Here is a 21068-nt window from a genome sequence, read left to right as displayed (position 1 = left end):
GTGGTGAAAAGATAAAAGTGAAGTACCATTGTCTTTGATCAACTAATAGCATGCAAATGGTAGTAGACATTTGATAAATCATAGCTACTTTATTATTATTACTAGAATTATTTGATTAGATCATCTAAGAGACCCTTCCAGCTTAAAAAGTGTCATTGGAAGGGGGTCTGGCTGGCTCAGCTGGTGGAGCATGCAGCTCTTCATCTTGGGGTTGTAGGTTGGAGCCCCATGTTGGGTGTAGAGGTTACTTAAAAAAATAAAATAAAAAAATAAAAGTTGTCATTGGATTCTAATCTTCAGTTATTTTATTTCAGTAGTGAATGGTAACTTTGATAATTTCTGCTTTTTCCCCCTAACTTTTGCTTTAAGTATGAACTTCTGTTATTGTTTTAAAATTCTAGTTCTCAATTTTGAACCATATGGACTCTCCTTTTCTTCATCTGGCTTCACTGGACGACAGTCTCCGGCTGGCATTTCTCTTGGTTCAGATATATCTGGGAATAGTGCAGAGACTGGGCTGAAAGAGTAAGTTCCTTTCGTATTAAAATTGAAAGCATAGGAGTATTTAAATGTCTTTAAATGTAGAAGCGTCCCTTAAAGCTGAATTCTGCATGGTCTGTTGTTTCAGTTGTTTCTGTTTATTGCTTTCAAGGTGTTGATGTTGTACAAGAGAACTTGTAGAGAGCTTGCTTACTTCCAAGACAGTAATATATATAGACTTTACACGTAATAATGTTGTGTGTTATTACTGTGTATTGCGTGTATGTATGTCTGTATGTGTGTTAGACACACATTTATACTTATATTTGTGCATATACATACACGTATGTTTACACATACATTTTTGTAGAGAAGTGTGTGAGAACTTTCCTACACAGGTGAGTATTCAGCATATTGTTCTACATTCCTCATAATCTTCTTACCACCATTTCATTGGAAGGTTGGCAGTACAGAGATGACCATAAAATAAGATGACTGACTTCATTTAAGTAAGCTGTATACTTTGCTCAAAATGCCTCTGGAGCTGCTTTCCTGCCACCATGAAAATTGGTGATACATTTATCTAAATGTCTTCTGTGGAGCCAAATCTTCAGTCTTTTTAGGTAGATTTTTATTTTGGAAATATAAGTGAATTTTAGAAATGTGACTAAGTTAAAAAAGTGAGATAATGTATATAAAGTGCCTCATAAAATCCAGTGCATAATAAGTGATTGATACATGGTAGCTGCTACTGTTAATACTAATTGTCATTGCCATCATTATCAATATCCAAAAGCTGAGTTAACCAAATGAAATCAGTGATCATTCTGGATAACTTTGGTTATTGATGTGACATAAAGTAATGAAAATGGCTTCCTTGTTTGTGAAGGAGCTTCTAAAAGAGTTAAAAAAAAACTTTTAAAAAATTTTATTTTAATTGCAGTGTAGTTAGCATGCAGTGTTACATTAGTTTCCGATGTACAATATAGTGATTCAACAGTTCCATATATTATTCAGTCCTTATTAAAAAATGTTTTGAATAATGGTAGCTTTGTTGGAATAAATGAAGTAAAATCTCAAAGGTGGAAACTTTGAAAGATGACATTTGAATTTTGAGTCCTCATATGTTCATTATGGAGTCGCTCACTTTATTTTATGTTCATCTCTGCATTTGTCAGTCTTCCAGCACGATGGTTGGAAGAATATATACCAGAAGAATGACACATAGATGATGAGGAATATAGGATGATATGCTGAATGAAATTCTCTTTCTTATCCTTTTTTCCTGCTCTGTTGACACCTTTTTCTTTCCCAGACATTTAATTTTGGTATTCCAAGTATGGGGAACAGATATGATTTGTGAGCATTTGAATGTAGAGGTGAATGGAAAGTGCCCCAAACAGAACAGCGGGACAAGGGAAGGAGAGGACAGGAACCCTCTAAACCCAGGGAGGAAACTAGGTCTCTTTTACATGCACAACAGGTGACAGCATCTGTTTGTTTAGTACTGAACTAAGATCTGGGGGACTTGACGATCCTTGTAAATCCTATACATATACATGTACTGCTCTGAGAGAAATGACATTTGGCAGAGCTGCTAAGGAATAATACATATGCTGTGTTACCATGAAATGGAACATGAGGGATGAATTTAAAATTTCTTTCCAAAGAGGACCACAGCTCACGCCTGATTTCAGAATTGGGAACCTATGTGGTAATTGACAAGGCAAATCAGCTTTACAGAGCAGACTGTCACTCTTCTGCAATCTCTGGCAAGCTGAGAATAAAGTAGTAGCAAGCCCAATTTAGAATTTCTTACCTTAGGCCCTATTTGGGGGCTATCTGAAAAGGGAGTTCCTAGAGCTGAATTAAAGTGTATCCCTAGTTTTTTGAAGGTTAGCTTGGCTAGGATTTACATCTGTCTTTGAATGAAATGATTAAAAACAATACTAAGGTATAACACGTAAAACCACGAATTACATTATTGTCAAAACCCAGGCAAAGATGACTCATGTTTAAAAAAATTCTTTTATAGTATGTTTCATATCATAAAGAAGCATATTTTGTGCTCTTATTTATTTTTTCTGCTTTTTAGGCTGCCGATATATAATCCATGACAGAGAGAATTTATGTTGATAATAGGCATGTATGCAGTTGAAATATGCCAGAAAAAATTTTAAAGTAGCTTAAAGCTCTTTTTAGTCTTATTTTTCCTCTCCTTTCCTATTTTGCCTGTTATGGATTGGATTCCCTGGGAAGTGCATTCCATGATGGATTTAGCATGCAGAATATTAAGGAGTGCCCTTGTGATGACCACCTGTGGAAGGAAGGAGAAAGAAGCAGGTTTGGGCAGAGGAAAAAGTTAAGGTGCAATGCAGTCTAACAGCAGTCTCTGCTGACCCCATGGGGAGCTCGGAAGTTAGAGTGGCCCTTCAGAGTTGTCCTGAGTTGGGTCCACTTGGGTGGCCAGGACTCTGTACTTCTGTTCATCAGTCACTGGGTATGGGCTGCCCAGGGAGGGGTATGGTCTCAGGCTAGGTGTCCCTCTGCAGCCAAGGCAATCCCAGAGAGGGCTGTACTCCCAACAATTGCGGCAACAAGTCCTTTATTAAAGGATGATCTGGATGGAGCATCTCAGGGTCCACCACACTTAACTTGTTAACTGATATTTAATCATTTATTAGTAAAACTTGGGGAGTTGCCCTTTTTCTTCTTAATTAAAGGATATGTTTTGATAAACAGGGTAACAGAAACACTGTGGGCATTTATGAGTCCCTTTGAGTTGCTGCTGTTGAGCATACTAGAGATGCTGGGGGGCATCTTCCTGTGACCACTTTTGGATCTGCTCATGCAAGAACACCTGGTTTTCTTCTAAGAGGTCTGATGGATAACTAATAGTTTTATTTTCTCTAAAAAAAACTTTTTTAGAAGGCTATTTTGGGTGCCTGAAAGAAAGGGAGAAATCAAGATATTTGTAAAGGAACATTCAGCAGTAAAATTCATTGAGGAGGATTGTACTAATTCCCTGTAGGGCATTCTTTATTAAATTTCAGATTTTCTTTCAGCCAATTAGTATTTAATAGCATTAGTTCTTCACTCAGTATGAAGTGTAACCACCTGTCTGTTTCTGGCATAATATAGAAAATCAAATTGATCGTGATTCCAACTAATTAGAAGGGACTAATAACCAGTAAAGATATTTCTGAGTTTTTCTTTTAGATTCATTTCATGATCTGATTATCTTGTGGTACAAATTTTAAAATGCTGTTTTGGACAATGACAGCGATGCTTAAATGAGCCAAGTGCAATGGACACATAGTTCTTACATGAAAACAATAAAGGTAATCTTTGGCTGTTTCAGCCTGCACTTGGGATTATTCACAGCTGTAACTTTTGACACAATAGTAGGTGAGTTCAAATTCTAATCACTACTTTTAGTTCTTCAGTTCGAGCATAAAAAAACTCATAATCTACATGCTTTTTCCAAAACTCTTTTTTCTTTTATAGATCAAACCTCATTTCATTGTAATGAAAGTACACTTGTAATAGTTGAAAATGTATCTAGTGTTCACATTAAGAAAAGTTTTTGGATAGGAATGGATTTGAATGATTTTTTGCTTTCAACAGGATTTTATTTAATGAATTTATGTAGGGTCAGTTCCTTCATTGGGTGACTATGGCTAAGAAACTTAAGAGTCATTTCTGATCTTTAATGCATCAGCATTAGAGGTATTTTTGAAAAGTTAGTGGAGGAAAGGAACTAATTTATAGTAGTTCTGTTTTTGGATAACTTATTCAAACAGTAAAATGAAAATCAAGTGATCTGAAATTTTTTTTTTTTAAAGATTTTATTTATTAATTTGACAGAGATAGAGAAAGCCAGCGAGAGAGGGAACACAAGCAGGGGGAGTGGGAGAGGAAGAAGCAGGCTCATAGTGGAAAAGCCTGATGTGGGGCTCGATCCCAGAACGCTGGAATTGTGCCCTGAGCCGAAGGCAGACGCTTAACGACTGAGCCACCCAGGCGCCCCTAGTGATCTGAAATTTTTAACTAATCTAGAGTTCTTTTGCCTCCAGTCCTTTAGCTGGAGGGTTAGGGGGCATTGGCTGAAGCTAAAATAAAATCTGCATTTTACTTCCTGACATATGGAATACAGTATAAAAGCTGTATGTATGTATATATTTATTTGGCGGGGAGAGAGAGAGGAGTGAGAGAGAGCATGTGAGCAGGGGGTGGGGGCAGAGGGAGAGAATCCCAAGAAGACTCCATGCCCAGTGCAAAGCCTGATGCAGGGCTTGATCTCACAACCCTGAGATTGTGACCTGAGCCGAAATCAAGAGTTGGATGCCTAACCGACTGAACCACCCAGGTGCCCCTGAAAGCTGTTTTTAAGAGGCCATGGCAATGATGTGTTTTTAAAAATGCCTCGAGAAAGTAACTCTTCAGCAGTTATTTAAGTTGACTTGATTTCATTCTTAATCTCCTTAGGACAAATAGCTTGAAGCTGGAAGGTATAAAGAAATTGTGGGGGAAAGAGGGTTATCTTCCCAAGAAAGAAGGCAAAACTGGGGATGAAACTGAAGCTCCGCCTGTTCCTCAAGAGAGTATAATAATGGAGAATGTAGACCAAGCTATAACAAAAAAGGGTCAGTGTCAAGTCCTTACCCAATCTAAAGAGGAGAAAGAAAAGCAGCTGCTGGCATCATCATTATTTGTTGGGCTAGGATCAGAAAGTACAATCAATTTGGTAAGTAGTCCATTATATTCCTCTGGGAATCTCTGTCCCTGTCTTGTACCAAAAAACTGGCTCTACAGAAGCTCTCGGCTTCCATACACATGGGAAATGGCTTCCCCAGCTCCAGAGCCATCAGTGACACACTTTTTATATTCCTGAAAGAGAAATTCTAATTGGTTTAGCTCAAGTCAGGTGTTTTCTGTAGCCCAGCCAGCTGGGGCAAGGGCCGGGGTCCAAATAAATGTACAAATATGACCACAGGTATTACTCCCATGGGGGATAGGACAGTTCTCAGTGGGAAGGGGGTTCGATGGAAGTACTGGCGATAATAGTAGTTCAACAATATGGATATGTGTATGGAAAAAGTACTTCTCAAAATGGTATTTTTAATAGTAAAAAATAGGAATCAATTTAGATGTCTAATAGTAGGAGAATGGGTACATAAATTATATTAGCTCAGAATATTACTCAGCCATTAAAAATGGTAAATACTGCATTGTAAAATAAAAAAATACATGTGATATATTAAACAAAAGGCAGAATATAAAGCTTTATTTATACTTTGTTTATAACTTAAGATAAAAGTGTGTTGAGACTGAAAGGAATTACACAAAATGAAAATTACACTCAGGCATTATGACTATGATGATTTTCAAAACTTTTTATGCTGATATATTATTATCATAGTAAAAAAATGAAAAATTGGAGTGAAGGGCAGGTGCTATTTTTGAGCATCTGAGAATTCCATGTAATTTTCCATTTGGCGGACTGATGGACCTACCTGGTAGAAAATTGTGATTAGAGCTACATTTTCTTCAGTTTTACATCATTCCAGTTCTTTCATCTTCCTTCTCCCTTGGTGGATTTTTCTCTCTATCCCTATACTCTTTGCCTGTTTTCTCTCTCTTTTCTAGACCCCATTTCTATCAGACTTGATATTCCCTCCTAAGGAAAAAAAAAATTCAATCTGGATTTACTAATAAGTAATGTATTTTAATGCTGTCTTAGCATTTGCATTTCAGCAGCAAAGTGACTTATCTTGGGCCTTTAAGGTGTTCCAACTGGCTGTGGTAAGAGCACTCATGAATGCCCTGGCACCGTTGGGCAAGTACTCAGTGGTCAGAGTGCACCCAGGCTTATGGAGCCCTGATTTGTGAATCCCATGGCTGGTGTTGAAGGGTTCCTGCCCCCTCAACAAAGTGCAAAGCTTTCAGTTAAACAGTCTTTCTCAAGAGAACATTCAGTATGACAAATTAATTATCAGGAATTTTTTGTTGTTGTTTTTTGGGTTTTTTTGTTTTTTGTTTTTTTGTGGTGTGCTTGATACCAGAAATGTAATTAGGTTGTTTTTCCATTTGAGGTATACTAAATCCTTTTTGGGTTAATTTTTTTACGTAATTCACTTTAAGGATCAAGGCTTTTTCCCCCCTCATCTTTGCCTTCTACTTTATTTTTATTTATTTAAGGTTTTATCTAAATTCTAGTAAGTTAACCTACAGTGTAATATTAGTTTCAGGGGTAGAATTTAGTGATTTAATACTTAAGACAACACCTGGTGCTCATCACTACAATTGCCCTCCTTAATCCCCAACATCTGTTTAACCCATCCCCCCCATGCCTTCCCCTCTGGTAACCCTTAGTTTGTTCTCTGTAGTTAAAAGTGTGTTTCTTGGTTTTCCTTTCTCTTTTACCTTTATTTTTAAAAATTATTTTCTCTGAAGTCTGGGTTGACTGTTTCTTTTCTTTAAATATTTTAGCAAAGATGTCATTCTAGTATCTTATGGCTTGTGTAGCTTCTAACAGCAGATTAGACAGTACAGAAGAAAAAAAATTATTAAACTTGAAGACAAAGTATCGAAACTACCCAAAATGAAGCACAGAAAAGAGAAAACAAAAAACAAATGAAAATCCTCAGAGCATAAGTGACCTGAGGAACAATACCGAACAGTCTAATATATGTCTAATTCAAGTCCCAAAGCTACTTGAAAATGGAAGGCCTTCACTCACCCGCTCGTTTTCATTTTTGTGTTAGTAAAATTTTAATTCTTGTTTGATGGCTTCTAAATCGAAAGATAGGAGACACACTAATCTGCTGAGAGTTGGAAGAGGTATTGAGACTTGAGGGAACGAAAGGGTATGGAAGAGGAACTAGAATTCTGGTTAACTAGAATCATGTGAATGGCAGCCACTCTGCCCCAAGAGGATGGAGACGTGGATTTAGAGTAGTGCCAATCTGCTGCACTGATTCTAGATAGGAATTTGAAGGGCAAGGGGGAGCTGTGAGCCATCACTCCACTCTTTGCATACCGTTTCCCAGGGCTGTCGGTTCAATGATGTCAGATTTGCCATTTCCATTTCCTGAGTCTGTAGGAAACATCACTAGTCACTGATAGAGTTCTTGACTGCTGTTTGTGCCAGCCACTGCCAGTTGGTTCTTGAGGTAAAATCAGTTTTTCTTCTCTGTTTATTGACTTGTGGGCCTTGAAATCATGGTTATTATAGACTACCAAACCAGAGTTTGAGCCATCCCTGTATTTGAAGGTATCTTCTCTTTTACGGGACAACTCTGGAAACTCAAAAAATGGCTAGGTTTCTCACTGTTTTTATTCATTCATTAATTCATTCATTTATTTAATTTTATTTTTAAAAAATTTTACTGCTTTTTATTTTTATTATTTTTAAAAGATTTTATGTATTTGATAGGGAGAGCACAGCAGGGGGAGTGGCAGGGACGGGAGAGGGAGAAACAAGCTCCCCACTGAGCAGGGAGCCTGATGTGGGGCTTGATCCCAGGACCCTGGGATCATGACCTGAGCTGAAGGCTTAACCAACTGAGCCACCCAGGCGCCCTATTTTTATTTTTTTAGAGAGAGTGTGCACAAGCAGTGGGGGAGGGGTAGAGAGAGAGGGAGGGAATCTCAAGCAGACTCTGCACTCAGCACAGAGCCGATACGGGGCTCAATCCCATGACCCCGAGATTATGATCTGAACCAAAATCAAGTCAGACACCCAACCAACTGAGCCACCCAGGTGCCCCTCACTGTTTTTAATTTGTGCAGTCTGTACTCTAACATTCTGAAATTGAACAAGTTTTTAGAATTGTTCACAAATGACTTTTTGACTTTCTTTTTTTGATTTTATGTGTTTTTAATGAGAAATAAGATTTAGCTAATAGTTCAAAGTGAGGTAGCTGTCAGAATTTTAGGGCTTAACATTTTATTCATCTCTGATTCTTTTGTTAATCTATGCTTTATAGATAGAATCTTAAGTTAGTAAATTGCTCATTTGAAATTATAGAAAAATGTTTAAAACTCATGACTGGTAGAATGGGTTTTTAAATATTATTATTATGTTTTATTTTTACAGCTAGGAAAAGCAGATACAGTATCTCACAAATTCAGAAGGAAACCAAAAGTCAAGGAAACCAAAAGTGGAGAAACAACCAGTGCTCATAGTATGACCTGTTCTTACTTTAGTTCTTCGTCAAATGCAGCTTATGAAGATGATTATTACTTGGATGCTTTACAGGATAGAGGAGACAAAGAATTAAATAAATTTTCTCTCAACTCTGAACTTTTGGATTCTGAGTCACTCACAGAACTGCCCTCAGTTGAGAAAATCTCCAATTGCAAGCTGTCTTCTTCACCTTCTTTGTTTACTGATAACGATGTGGAAGGTTTTCACCCTTCTCAGTCCACTGCACCCTCAGTTGCTCCTGAAACCTCTTTAGTTTCTTCTTTGCTGGAAGAAACTTCTGAACACATGCATTCAGAGCTTGTGGAGGTCTGTCATAATGAGACCATATCAGTGTCTTCTTACAAAATTTGGAAAGATGATTGTTTATTCATCGTCTGGTCAGTTTCTAATAAGAGTGGTTTGGAATTGAAAAGTGCTAACTTAGAAATTGCTCCAGCAGAAAATTTCAAGGTAAGACAGTGAATGGTTCCTTATTTCTGCCTTAAATGGACAGTGCTTACTTAGTTTTTCTGCTGTTCGATCTTCTCATGATTTATAAATTTCTTCACACCCTTTTTTCTTTAGTAAAGAAATCCCAAAGGTATGACAGGTTTTTTAAATTATTTTGAGTAGGGATGAACTATTCAAAAGAGACAAGGAAACAAAGATTTTCCAGTTGTATTGGGGAAGGCCATAAATATAAAGCAAATATTGATAGAGCACAGTAGTTAAAAAGGTAGGCTGTTGACTCAGAATGCTTGGCTTTGAATCTTGCTTCTGCTACTTATTAGCTGTGTTACATGGTCAGGTTATGTAACTTTTGAGTTCCTTCACATTTAAAATGAAGATATTAATAGCATCTGCCTGTTACTGTGAGGACAAGATGAGTTAGTATCTATAAAATGCTTACAAGCAGTACCTGCCACATGGTAAGTGTTATCATGTTATTATTTTCAGTGTGTATTTTGTGGTTTTTTTGTACTCTTTAAGTGGCTCATTCATTCTTGTTTTAAACACTGAGACAGAGTTCTCAGTTTAACAAAGCAGAACGTCAAGGAGTAAGAATATTGAAGGATAAATGTGTATACTGTCTTGTCTGCTGCCTTTTTTCTTTCATTGATTTATTATTCTATACTGAGTGCTTGGGCATCAGTTGTATTTCTTCCTAGCTCTAAGAGATGGCCATTGTGATTTCTGGAAATATGTTTAATTACGTTATTGTATGGATGTCCTTGGTGGAGTTAAAATGAGATTTGACCAGTAGATCAGTTATTCCACAAGACTGACCCAATTTCTCCTATGGGCTGAAATGTGTTGAATAGGATATTGCGTGAACCACTGACCAGGGCAGAAGTTCCTGACTTTCGGTGGGCATTAAGATCACCAGTGGAACTTAAAAAAATAAAACAAAACAGAGTCCGGTCTCAAGATGGAGTTAAAACCGCCGCACAGTCACCCCCAGGCTGACTCTGGCTGTCGCCGCTGCCACCACCACCAGGAGGAGGGCCATGATCCAAAGGAACCAGAGCAGTTGAGAAAGCTGTTTATTGGTGGTTTGAGCTTTGAAACTACAGATATACTTTAAGAGAACATTTTGAAAAATGAGGTACACTTACAGATTATGTGGTGATGAGAGACCCCCAAACAAAATGTTCCAAGGGTTTCGGTTTTGTGACTTACTCTTGTGTGGAAGAGGTGGATGCAGCAATGTGTGCCTGACCACACACGTTTGATGGACGTGTAGTGGAACTAAAGAGAGCTGTTTCTAGAGAGGATTCTGTAAAGCCTGGTGCCTATCTAACAGTGAAGAAAATTTTTGTTTGTGGTATTAAAGAAGATACAGAAAAATATAATTTGAGAGACGTCTCACTTTGAAAAGTATGACAGGATTGAAACCATTAAAGTTATGGAAGACAGAGTGGAAAAAAGAGAGGATTTGCTTTTGCAACTTTTGATGATCACAATACAGTTGATAAAATTGTTGTTCAGAAATACCGCACTATTAGTGGGCATAATTGTGAAGTGAAGAAGGCCCTTTCTAAACAAGAAATGCAGTCAGTTGGATCACAGAGAGGTTATGGAGGTGGATCTGGAGACTTATGGGTCGTGGAGGAAACTTTGGAGGTGGTGGAAACTTTGGTGGAAGAGTAGGTGGTGGACGTGGTGGTAGCAGAGGTAGTTATGGAGCAGGTGATGGTGGATGTAATGGATTTGGAGGTGGCAACTATGGTTGGTGGTCCTGGTTATAGTAGTAAAGGAGGCTATGGTGGTCAACCAGGATATGGAAACCAAGGAGGCGGATGTGGTAATGGTGGTGGTGGAGGGGGTATGATGGTTACAATGAAAGAGGAAATTTTGGAGGTGGTAACTATTGTGATGATGGGAACTGTAATGATTTTGGAAATTATAGTGGACAATAATAATCAAATTGTGGACCCATGAAGGGGGGCAGTTTTGGTGGAAGAAGCTTGGGCAGTCACTATCGTGGTGGTTATGGATCTGGTGGTGGAAGTGGTGGATATGGTAGCAGAAGGTTCTAAAAAAAAATTAGAAGAAAAGGGCTACAGTTTTTAGCAGTAGAGAGAAGGAGGAGTTGTTAGGAAAGCTGCAGGTTACTTTGAGACACTTGTCCCAAATGCATTAGAGGAACTGTAAAAATCTGCCACAGAAGGAATGATGATCCATAGTCGGAAAAGTTACTGTAGCTTAAACAGGAAGCCCTTCTTGCTCAGGACTGTCATAGCTACAGTTTGCAAAAAGGGCAGCTATTGATAAATGCAATGTAGTATCAATTAGATGTGCATTCCTGAGGTCTTTTATCTGTTGTAGCTTTTTCTTTTTCTTTTCATTACATCAGGTATATTGCCCTGTAAATTGTGTAGTGGTACCAGGAATAAAAAATTAAGGAATTTTTAAAAACAAAGCAAAACAAGAAGTCCAATCTAGTTGTTTTGGCTCTGCCCCCATAGCTTGAGTAACGGTGTAGATTGAGAAGTGAAGACACCTGTGTGTGTCTGTGCCCGTGTGTGCACGTTTTTTTTTAAACTCCCCTAGCATTTTTTAATAAATTAAATTTTTTAAGGTTTTATTTATTTATCTGAGAGAGAGAAACACACACACGGAGAGAGAGCACAAGCAGGGGGAGGGGCAGAGGGAGAGAGAGAGAGAAGTAGAGACTCTGCTGAGCAGGGGACCCCCCCCCCCCCCCCCCCCCCCCCNCGCGCGCCAACTCCGGGCTTGATCCCGGGAGGCTTAACTGACTGAACCACCAAGGTGCTCTGGCTCTCCTAGCTTTAAGCATCTGGTGCTAGCCAGAATTGAGAACCGAAAGATACAAGTTTAACAATTTTTATATTGTTGCTAAATTTTACAGAGATTTTCGGTGCAGTTTGGTACATAACTTTTACCTGTATACTGTTTCTTAATTATCTGTGAATTTTTCTCAGGTGAAGTTGTAATTTTCATAATGTGGTTTGTTTATAACATCTTACAATAGTGTGTTTTGTACCACTTCAATAAAATAGAAAATTGGTATTCATATGATAGTCTGTATTGATCCTGTCTTCAGTACTTTTATTACTTTTATTTACAGATCACGGAGCAACCTGGATGCTGCTTGCCTGTAATAGAAGCAGAAAGCATCAAAACCTTTCAATATAGCGTGCAGATGGAGAAACCTTTTACAGAAGGGAATCTTTCTGGTTTTATAAATTATCAAATGATGGATACTCATTCTGTTCAGCTTGAATTTTCTGTAAATTTATCACTATTAGATTTCATTAGGTAAATATTTTCTGGAAAGTTAATTTAAGTTATTCATTCATTCAGCAAATATTTATTAGACCTTTTCTCTGGAAAGAAATACTGTGCTGAGTGCTAGGGAGTATAATAATTTAAAGCTAGATATAGTCCCTACCTTTAGGGAGTGTTCAGTCTAGGGAAGAGACATTGAACAATCACATGAATGCATATATGATTTAGAGTTGTGCTGTGAAGAGAAAGTAAATGGTACAAAGAGCAATTATAATATGGGACCTGATTTAGGTTGGGGTTGTTTAGTAATCTTGGAAAACCTCTGAGAGAAACTAATATTTAAGTAATGTTTAAGCTGAAATAACTTCAGAGATTCTGCCTGGCTTTTTTCTAAAAAGCTTTTGAAGTTTCTCTTATTTAAATTTCTTTATTTGATTAATTCTTTCATAAAATCTGTTTAAGCTTTAGAGATCTGTAAGAAAATTACTCAAGGTTATTACACTTTTATTAGAGATATAGCCAGTATTTAGCATTATGCTAGACACTATGCAGTGTTACCAGAATAATTGAAGACAACTTCTTTACTCTTCTGTTCTCATTTAGTTTTATGGATATATTGTACTGTATTAAAACATTTTTTTTTAATGAAGGCTGCCTGAACCAAGAATGCAGAATGCCAATGAATATCTAAAATTTTTTAACCTTCACACATTCATTTGTGTTACACTGTTGTAATTTTTGCCTACTCTTTAAAATCTTTTAGTAAGAACATGTCTTTCACTCTGTTAAAGAATATATTTCTGCCTATGGTGCTGTATAAGATAGAATCCAGCTCCCTAAAGCCTTATATTCTCTGACTGTAAAGGTATGTCCCGTGGTGAGCATTAGTGAGTGCAGTATGTACAAAAATAGTTCTTCTGTGTGTATTAATAAAATCCCATGTATCTTTAAAAAATATTTTTCCTAATTATAAAATAAGTGCATAATTATTATAAAAATTCAAATGCTGTAGAAAAATATAAGTAGAATAAGAAAAAGTTCCTTATAATTCTACCTCCAGAGACCCAGTGTTCACTATTTGATCTTAAGTCTCATGAACCATTTTCAAAAATACATTTGTTAAATTCTTTTCTTTGGTCTAATTTACGTAAGGTGCTAGATATTTGTATTCGCACTCTTGTACACGATGTTGATAGTGTCTTATTATCCCCAATCCAAAGTATACACGAAAGAAAGTTTTATATTTGAAGGATTCATGGAATTACTTGGTAAAATTTTAGTGAAATGACTAATAGACAAAAAGAGAACTGAGTGATTTATTGAAAAGACATTTATACTTCAATAACATCTTTTTTCAGTATTTTCATCGGTTTGGAGGATGATGGTAAGCATTCTAATCATAGTTAATTTTAAAACAAATTTTGTGGGACCCAGATTTACAATGATTATGTTCTATTCCCATGAGTCATTTGAAATGTATTTGTTTGTTTGTTTAGAATTAATTTCATTCTTTTGGACATGAATCTAATTTTAAAAAATTATTTACAGACCATTAAAAATCTCAACTGAAAACTTTGGCAAACTCTGGTTATCCTTCGCAAATGATGTGAAGCAGAATGTGAAAGTGTCAGAATCTCAAGCTGCTCTGCCTTCTGCCCTAAAGACCCTGCAACAGAAACTAAGACTTCATGTTGTTGAAATTATAGGTTCGTAGAGTTACGAAAAGGCAATCTTGTGTTTATAGGGGCTTTCTCACAGTCAGAACACAAATCAGCTTTTATGAATATCAGATTTCTTAGGGCTATATTTCCTGTTATGAGTATCTTTCAAATGAGTGTGTTGTTCAGACATTATTAAATAATTTTTTTATGTGCTAAGATATATAGAACAGAAGTTTCCATTTTAACCAATTTTAAGTGTACAGTTCATTGACATTAAGTGCTTTCGTGTTGTACAACCATTGCCACCATCACTTCCAGAACTTTTCCCTCCTCCCTAGCTAAAACTGTGCCCTTTAAACACTAACTCGTCATTCCCTCTTCCTCTCTACCTCCTGGCAACCGCCATTCTTATTTCTGTCTCTATGAATTCAGCCACTCTAGGTGTCTCATATAAGTGGAATCATATTTGTCCTTTTATGATGGGCTTATTTCGCTTAGCCTAATGTCTTCAAGGTTCATTCATGTAGCACATGTCAAAATTTCTTAACTTTTTAAGCCTGAATACTATTCATTGTATGGATGTACCACATTTTGTTTATCCATTCATCTGTTGATGCACACTTGGGTTGTTTCCCCCTTTTGGCTGTTAGGAATAATGCTACTCTGAGTGTACAGATAATCTGTGTTCAAGTCCCTGCTTTCAGTTCTTTTGGTTATATAATTCTATATTTAATTTTTGAAGAAATTGCCATATAATTTTCTACAGCATCAGTACCATTTACATTCCCACCAGCAGCGCACAGAGGTTCCAATTTCTCCACATCCTCATCAATAGCTGTTATACATAGATATGAGTGTGTGTGTGTGTGTGTGTGTGTGTGTGTGTGTATGAGATATATGTGTATCTTACATATATGAGTAGGAATTCATTGTGGTTTTAACTCGCATTTCTTTACTGATCAGTGATTTGAATATCTTTCTGCGTGCCTATGGGCCATTTGTATATCTCCTTTGGAGAAATGTCTATTTAAGTCCTTTTGTCTTAAAGAATTTTTAATTTTTGTTTTGTTGTAGGCAATGAAGGGCTTTTGGCCTGTCAGCTGCTCCCATCCACCCCCTGCTTGCTGCATTTTCGAGTTCATGGAGACGTGTTAGCCCTGTGGTTCAGATCCTCCTGCTCTACTCTTCCTGACTATTTACTGTATCAGTGTCAAAAGGTGATGGAGGGATCCTAGCAGAAGCCCTACTTACATTTTACTCCATCAGAATAAGTGGTTTACATAGATAAACTTATTTACCAAAGTAAAAAGAACTCTTGGTACTTCTAATGAAAATGGGGATTATTATAAGCTGTGGTTCTATGTGTTTTCTTTATGAAACCTGATCAAGAAAGATCCCCAAAGAACTGTATCCTTAACCTTTAACTCAGGATTGTACAGTATGTTTGGGTCCCAAAAAAGTGACCTAAACTAATGTTATAAACTGCTAATGATTTATATGTCACTTAGTGTAGAGGGACTGAAAATATTTATTTTGTTATAAATAATTTTATAGTAAATTTACTCTAGTGCTAGCTGATTTGTAGTAAAGCCACGTCTCAGTTCTCTGCACTAATGGAGGGGAGACAGACATGGCATTGATAATCTCAAACCTAATTCATACTTGGCTTTGGAATGCAGTGTAAATTTTTTGATAGGCAAGCCATTACTTTCAGTTATGTTTTGCTTAGATCAGTATTGAACTAAGTTGGCACAGCACACACTAACAGTTCAGGAGATCCTTGAGCATGCTGGGTAATGGGGGATTCAATCTGTGATTGAGTTGTTATTGTAGATAACTTGATACACATCCTTGCAGATAATTTGGCTCCAAAATTTGTTTTCCCACTTGCATTTATTTTTAAAATTCGAAGTAAATCACTGTATTCTTTTTTTAAAAATCCAGAGCCATTTACAAAATATTGTCACGTGGAAACACAACCTGTAAGAGCACACAGTAATAAAACAAACAGATATCAGAGGACTTTGTAGTTATGATGAATATCTTAGTACCATTTAGGTCCTTTTGACAAACTAAATTTTGTGAGCATAAATGGCAAAGCCGTCTTTCCTGGCTTTTGAGTCTACTAGTACTCAGTGGATACAACCAAAGCAGTGACTGCTTAACTATACCATACAGGTTCTTCAGTAAAATATGTCATTTTTATGTTGTAGTTGTACCTTTATGGCCTCTGTCAGAACTCTGATCAGTAAGAGGTTAAGCTACTATGAAGGATGGACCACAATCTTGAGATTGTACATTAAAGTTAAAACTGAAATAGTAAGTATTTTATAAAGTCGTATGGTGCTGTGGAAAATATTTATTTCACTTTTCCTGACACTTCACCATGGAGACTGTTCCGGTAATATAGTTTTAAGTCATTGCAGTTAATTCTCTGGTTAATTGATACTGTTTGTCACCGAGGTGTGGGATTCTGGTTTAAATTATTTCACTAATCATAGCTGATGGAGATACTAAGGGGATTCCCCAGAGCTGATAGATTTCATTCGTTTTTCATTTCATTAGTTTTCCCCCCTAAAAACTAAAGCATTGTTTTTAAAAATTAATTTTAAAGTTATTCATTTTTAAAAAGGTAGCACCTTGTTAATTTCATGCTTTTAGAAGCATGCAGTAAAACCTTGCTACAAAAGCAATGGTAAAGTGACTGGAATTTCCTGCCTGGGTTTCTCCTTTTGAATAGGAGATCAGATTCATGTTCAGCTTCCCAGCAGTGTCATGGTGAAGGGAATGAGCTCTCTGGAGTGTAGTGGACACTGGTGGCTAGACTTATCAGCTTCTTTATTTCTACCTCTTTCAACAACACCCCCCGATTCTGCTCTTACTCTGACAAAGAAATGGGACATACCCTCTCACTTTGTAGAGGAGTGCACTGTATAGCAAAGGAGGTGCTCTAATTTTTTTGTGTCCTTCTGTGTGTTTGTGTGATCACCAAGGCTGGGTTGAGTCTGGAGCAGTGGGTGTAAGGAGCCCAGCAAGCAGATGGACAGCCACCTGGGAGAGGTTACCACGAACTGCACTGCTGCTTGGCTGCAAGGTTGCTCATGAGTGGCAGCAGCAGTTGTCATGCAAGATGTGGCTTGGCCAACAGAGCTGTCTCATGGTGGGACACGTGTAATGGTAGGTTAGGGCGGGGGGGGGGCATCATTTTGGCCTGCCAAAGGGAACTTAGTGCCACTTTTGTTCTTTCTGAACTCACTGAATGGAAAGCAGGGTGACAGAGTTTCCACTAAAATGATTAATAGATTGTTTACAATGTTTATATTTTTATGGTTTTAAAAACAACAGTAGGAAAGAGTAAATTTTAAAGAACTTCAGAGCAGTATATATTCTGCCTAAATAAATTCAACATTTTAAATTCTGAATCAGGCATCACCAAGCTTTTATGCATTGCAGGAGCTGTGACTATGAAGTAGGGAGAATGATTATTGTGGGTAGATGATCTCTTTGCCTTACAGTCAACGGTTCAGTCACGGGAAGGGGCAGCATCTGCAGTAAGAGCTGTGGTGGAGATACTCACCTGTGTGAGAATGCTGGAGGCGGAAGCATGAATCTGGGGCGGGGGCGGGATACAGGGCAGACAGCAGAGCCTTAAGAGCAGATGAATGAAGAAGGATCAGGCTCCCACCACAGTAATCCCTGTGGAGGTGGGCAGGTCAGGCTCAGGGGAAGGTGGGCCCCAAGTGAGGGTCCTTCTGAAGACACTGCAGATGGAAGCTGAGCAGTTACCAAGGGCGAATGTGCCAAGCATGCCAAGCACAGCGTGTGCCCTGCACAGGGGCATTGTTTTACACAGTAACCTACTAGCCTCTACCAAAACAACTGTGCTGAAAATGCAGTGTTGTATTTTTTCTTTTCATTTATTTCATGTCAGTAATATTGTAAAATATTGAACTCTTTGTTTTCTTTTTTATGGATAAATGTGGTCTTTGCCTCATGATCGTGAGCCACTGAAAGTGCACTGAACCTATTCACATGTCTTTAAGGTGTTTTGCTGTGTTAAAATTTTAGGAGGAAAAATGCAAATGAGAATGACAGCCTAGTAGGCATTAATTACGTTGTTTTGGAGTTGAATTCTGTAATTGGAAAAAATTCAGTTAAATATGTAATAAATACAAAATGATCTATACTGTCCTTTGTTCTATGTATTTTTTTATTATCCGAATAGCTGAATAATAAGTAAATACTATTCAGTAATTTGTTAGGTTTAGTGAAAAAGAACAGAAACAACTGGAATGGGATGAAAGGAGTAATTTACTCATTACAGTCCCAAAGAATGTGGTCTCATTGGTTAAAAGTAAAGATACTGCTGTTTCTGTGTGATGTTCAAAGAGAGCTTTGTGGGGTTCAGCCAGGTTAGAGTGTGGATTGATCCTCAGGTGCGTGTCCAAATCCCCTGCTTTCATTTTAGCCTGACCAGAGCATTCAAAGCAGTGTTCTGTTTCTATGATGCCCTCTCCTTACAGCCACCACAAGATGCAAGAAACGTAGTAGTCAGATGGTGACTTAGTGACCAAAGACTCTGAGTCTCCTGGCCATCTCTGCATGTGTACCCTAAAACACAAAGCTAGATCAAAAATGGCATTTGAATCTCACCAATTTATGCCTATTATTGGCTGTAATGTATAGCAGACAAATTCTGAGACCTGAAGCCCCATTTTTGGGGCACTGAAGGTAAAGGAGGTTTAAATTCACCACACCCACTGCAGTAATTGCAAAGAAGGGGCTCTTGAAGGGAGGGAGCGGCTGCTGCCCGATGGGCCAGCATTAATGATTGTATGAAAGTTACTTGTTTATGTGCGTGCATAATGAGACTATGAACTTTTTATGGTTAAGAACCATGTTTATATTTTATGTTCCTTTTGTCTAATACAAAATAGGCACTTGGTAATAGGGGCTCAGCTTACTGAATGAATGACTAAAAAGACTTGTCACCTCAAAATAAGTAATCTGAGACCAGGTAATATCCAAGGGTTGATTTTAGCAATCCTGTGGCTCTCCGAGAAGTAAAGAAAAGTGATCTGATCTAGTTTATAGATGTAAGTCAGCAGAAAGGGGTTCTGGTGAAACTAGCTTGTGCCAATTTCTACCAGGTGGGGGAGAGGACGCATGAGTGCTTGATGGGACCTTTACCGGCCTGAAAGCTAAGTCCTGTGAGAAGGCGCCATGCCATTTAAGAGATCTCTGTGCAAATATCGTGTGATTACAGATATTATGATGTGGAGGAGCACTTTTCTCCATTATGGAAGATGTCCATGAAGTTGTACTGATCTAAAAGAACTTGTTCTAGGACAGAAAGCAGTGGACATTTGATCAGTGAAGCTGAAGATAGGTGGCTAATGAATATAAGGCAGATTTACCAGCTAAGTTAGCATTGCCTGTTTCTTTAGAAGAGTGAGCACTGTGGTAATCGGAGGGACAACTATACATTAACAAGGCCAACGGCATCAGGAAGGTTGGGGAAGAACAGGTCTTCTGAATAAGCAGCAGGAAACAGAATTACTTAAAAAGAAATATGTTTTCATAGGCATCACATGGGAAACTTCATGGTAGATGGATCCTTCATGGATCCAAGCTAGGAAGGCACCCAAAAGATGGGTCCAGAGAACCCTGAGGTCTTAAAGATTGTGGCCTGGATACAGGGAAGATAGACCTGGGCAGGGGGAAAAGACGGATGATGTCAAACAGCATGAATTTCCTGGAGCATCTCTAATGCTGAAAATATAATGAGTTCTTTTAAGTGGTTACAGCTAGATTGTGGCCTTCTTTCCAAGAAAGGAATCAATTTTCTTTAGTTATTTTAAACCATTTTCCTAAGTGGATGAGTACTTTTCATTCCCCAGAACATATTGTCAATGCCACTAAACAGCTGACTTTAGGAAGTTCTTCCCTGATGCGGTCTGGCAGGACATGTGCCAAATGAGCCCAGAGATTTTTTGTATTTCAGTGAAAGAAAAGTACTTGGAAATCTGATTGCACATCTCCATTCTTTATATTTCCTTATATTGTGTGACAAGTAGAAAGTAACAGAGGCGAGGTGTGATATATTCTTAGGGGGAGGGGCTTGGTCTGAATTGCTGCTGTATACTTCAATGTAGTTAAGGGCAAAACCAGTAAGTGGAACAAGCTGATCCCCACTGATGAGCAAAGTATAAGACCTGATAGATAAGGTTAAGAATTTATTTTTTCATCTTAGTTGACTGATTAATAGTTGCTGGGGTTAAATAAAAGAGTTATTGTGAGCTATGGGAAAAATGAAATGATTTGGACCCAACTCCAAATCATTGGACGAGTCTTCATCTACAGAAGTGATAAGGGTCTTTTGTTATTCATAAGGAGACTTTCTGAGCAGACCTGATTTTATGCTAATGAAATGACACAGAATGGGGTTGGTCACCAGAAAGACCCAAGTGATCGGAGGGTTGGAACTTTCAGACCCTGCTCACCTACCTCTGGGAAGGGAAAAGAGAGGGGCAGGGCGGCTGGAGATTAAGCTTTGTAAAAACTCTTGAATAGGATTGATGAACTTCCCATATTGGTGATGTAATTGGAAAAAACTTCTGTCCCTGGTTCCATGGGGACAGAAGTTCCCATGCTCGGTACCCTTTCGGACCTTGCCATATGTATCTCTTCATGTGGCAGTTCTTGAAATGTGGCCAGAATTGAGATGTGTTTGAAGTGTAAAATGGACATGTGTTAGAAGTGTAAACATTGGATTTCAAAGACTTAGTGCAAAAGTAAAGTAATTTTTATATTAAGGATATTAAAATAGTATTTTAGATATATTAGACTAAAAGTATATTACCAAAATTAATTTCACCTGTTTGTTTTTAATGTGGCAGGATACTAGAAATCTTAAACTCCATATGTGATTGCATTATATTTCTATTAGCACTATCTTGGATCTAACTTTCAACAAAGATCTC

At 37.7% G+C, this 21068-nt stretch overlaps 1 protein-coding gene and 1 pseudogene across 2 annotated transcripts in view; both read left to right on the top strand.

Moving 5' to 3' along the window:
- AP4E1 (adaptor related protein complex 4 subunit epsilon 1) overlaps positions 1 to 18275 on the top strand; it is a 55378-nt gene extending 37103 nt beyond the window's left edge. Inside the window, exons 16-22 of one of the 2 annotated variants that reach the window (XM_019800942.2) lie at positions 402 to 525; positions 4969 to 5227; positions 8582 to 9142; positions 12264 to 12454; positions 13973 to 14130; positions 15160 to 15302; positions 16299 to 18275. In XM_019800942.2, coding sequence (XP_019656501.2) covers positions 402 to 525; positions 4969 to 5227; positions 8582 to 9142; positions 12264 to 12454; positions 13973 to 14130; positions 15160 to 15302; positions 16299 to 16337 — 1475 coding nt within the window. In that variant the 3' untranslated portion in view covers positions 16338 to 18275. Of the gene's footprint in view, positions 1 to 401; positions 526 to 4968; positions 5228 to 8581; positions 9143 to 12263; positions 12455 to 13972; positions 14131 to 15159 lie in introns of both variants that reach the window. The other variant, XM_002920420.4, reaches the window with a different exon arrangement.
- Positions 9151 to 11744, top strand: LOC100464164 (annotated as a pseudogene).
- Positions 18276 to 21068: the final 2793 nt, after the last annotated feature.

Source organism: Ailuropoda melanoleuca, chromosome 5, assembly GCF_002007445.2.
Source record: "Ailuropoda melanoleuca isolate Jingjing chromosome 5, ASM200744v2, whole genome shotgun sequence".
Taxonomy (NCBI): Eukaryota; Metazoa; Chordata; class Mammalia; order Carnivora; family Ursidae; genus Ailuropoda; species Ailuropoda melanoleuca.
This window is presented reverse-complemented; position numbering and strand designations above follow the sequence as displayed.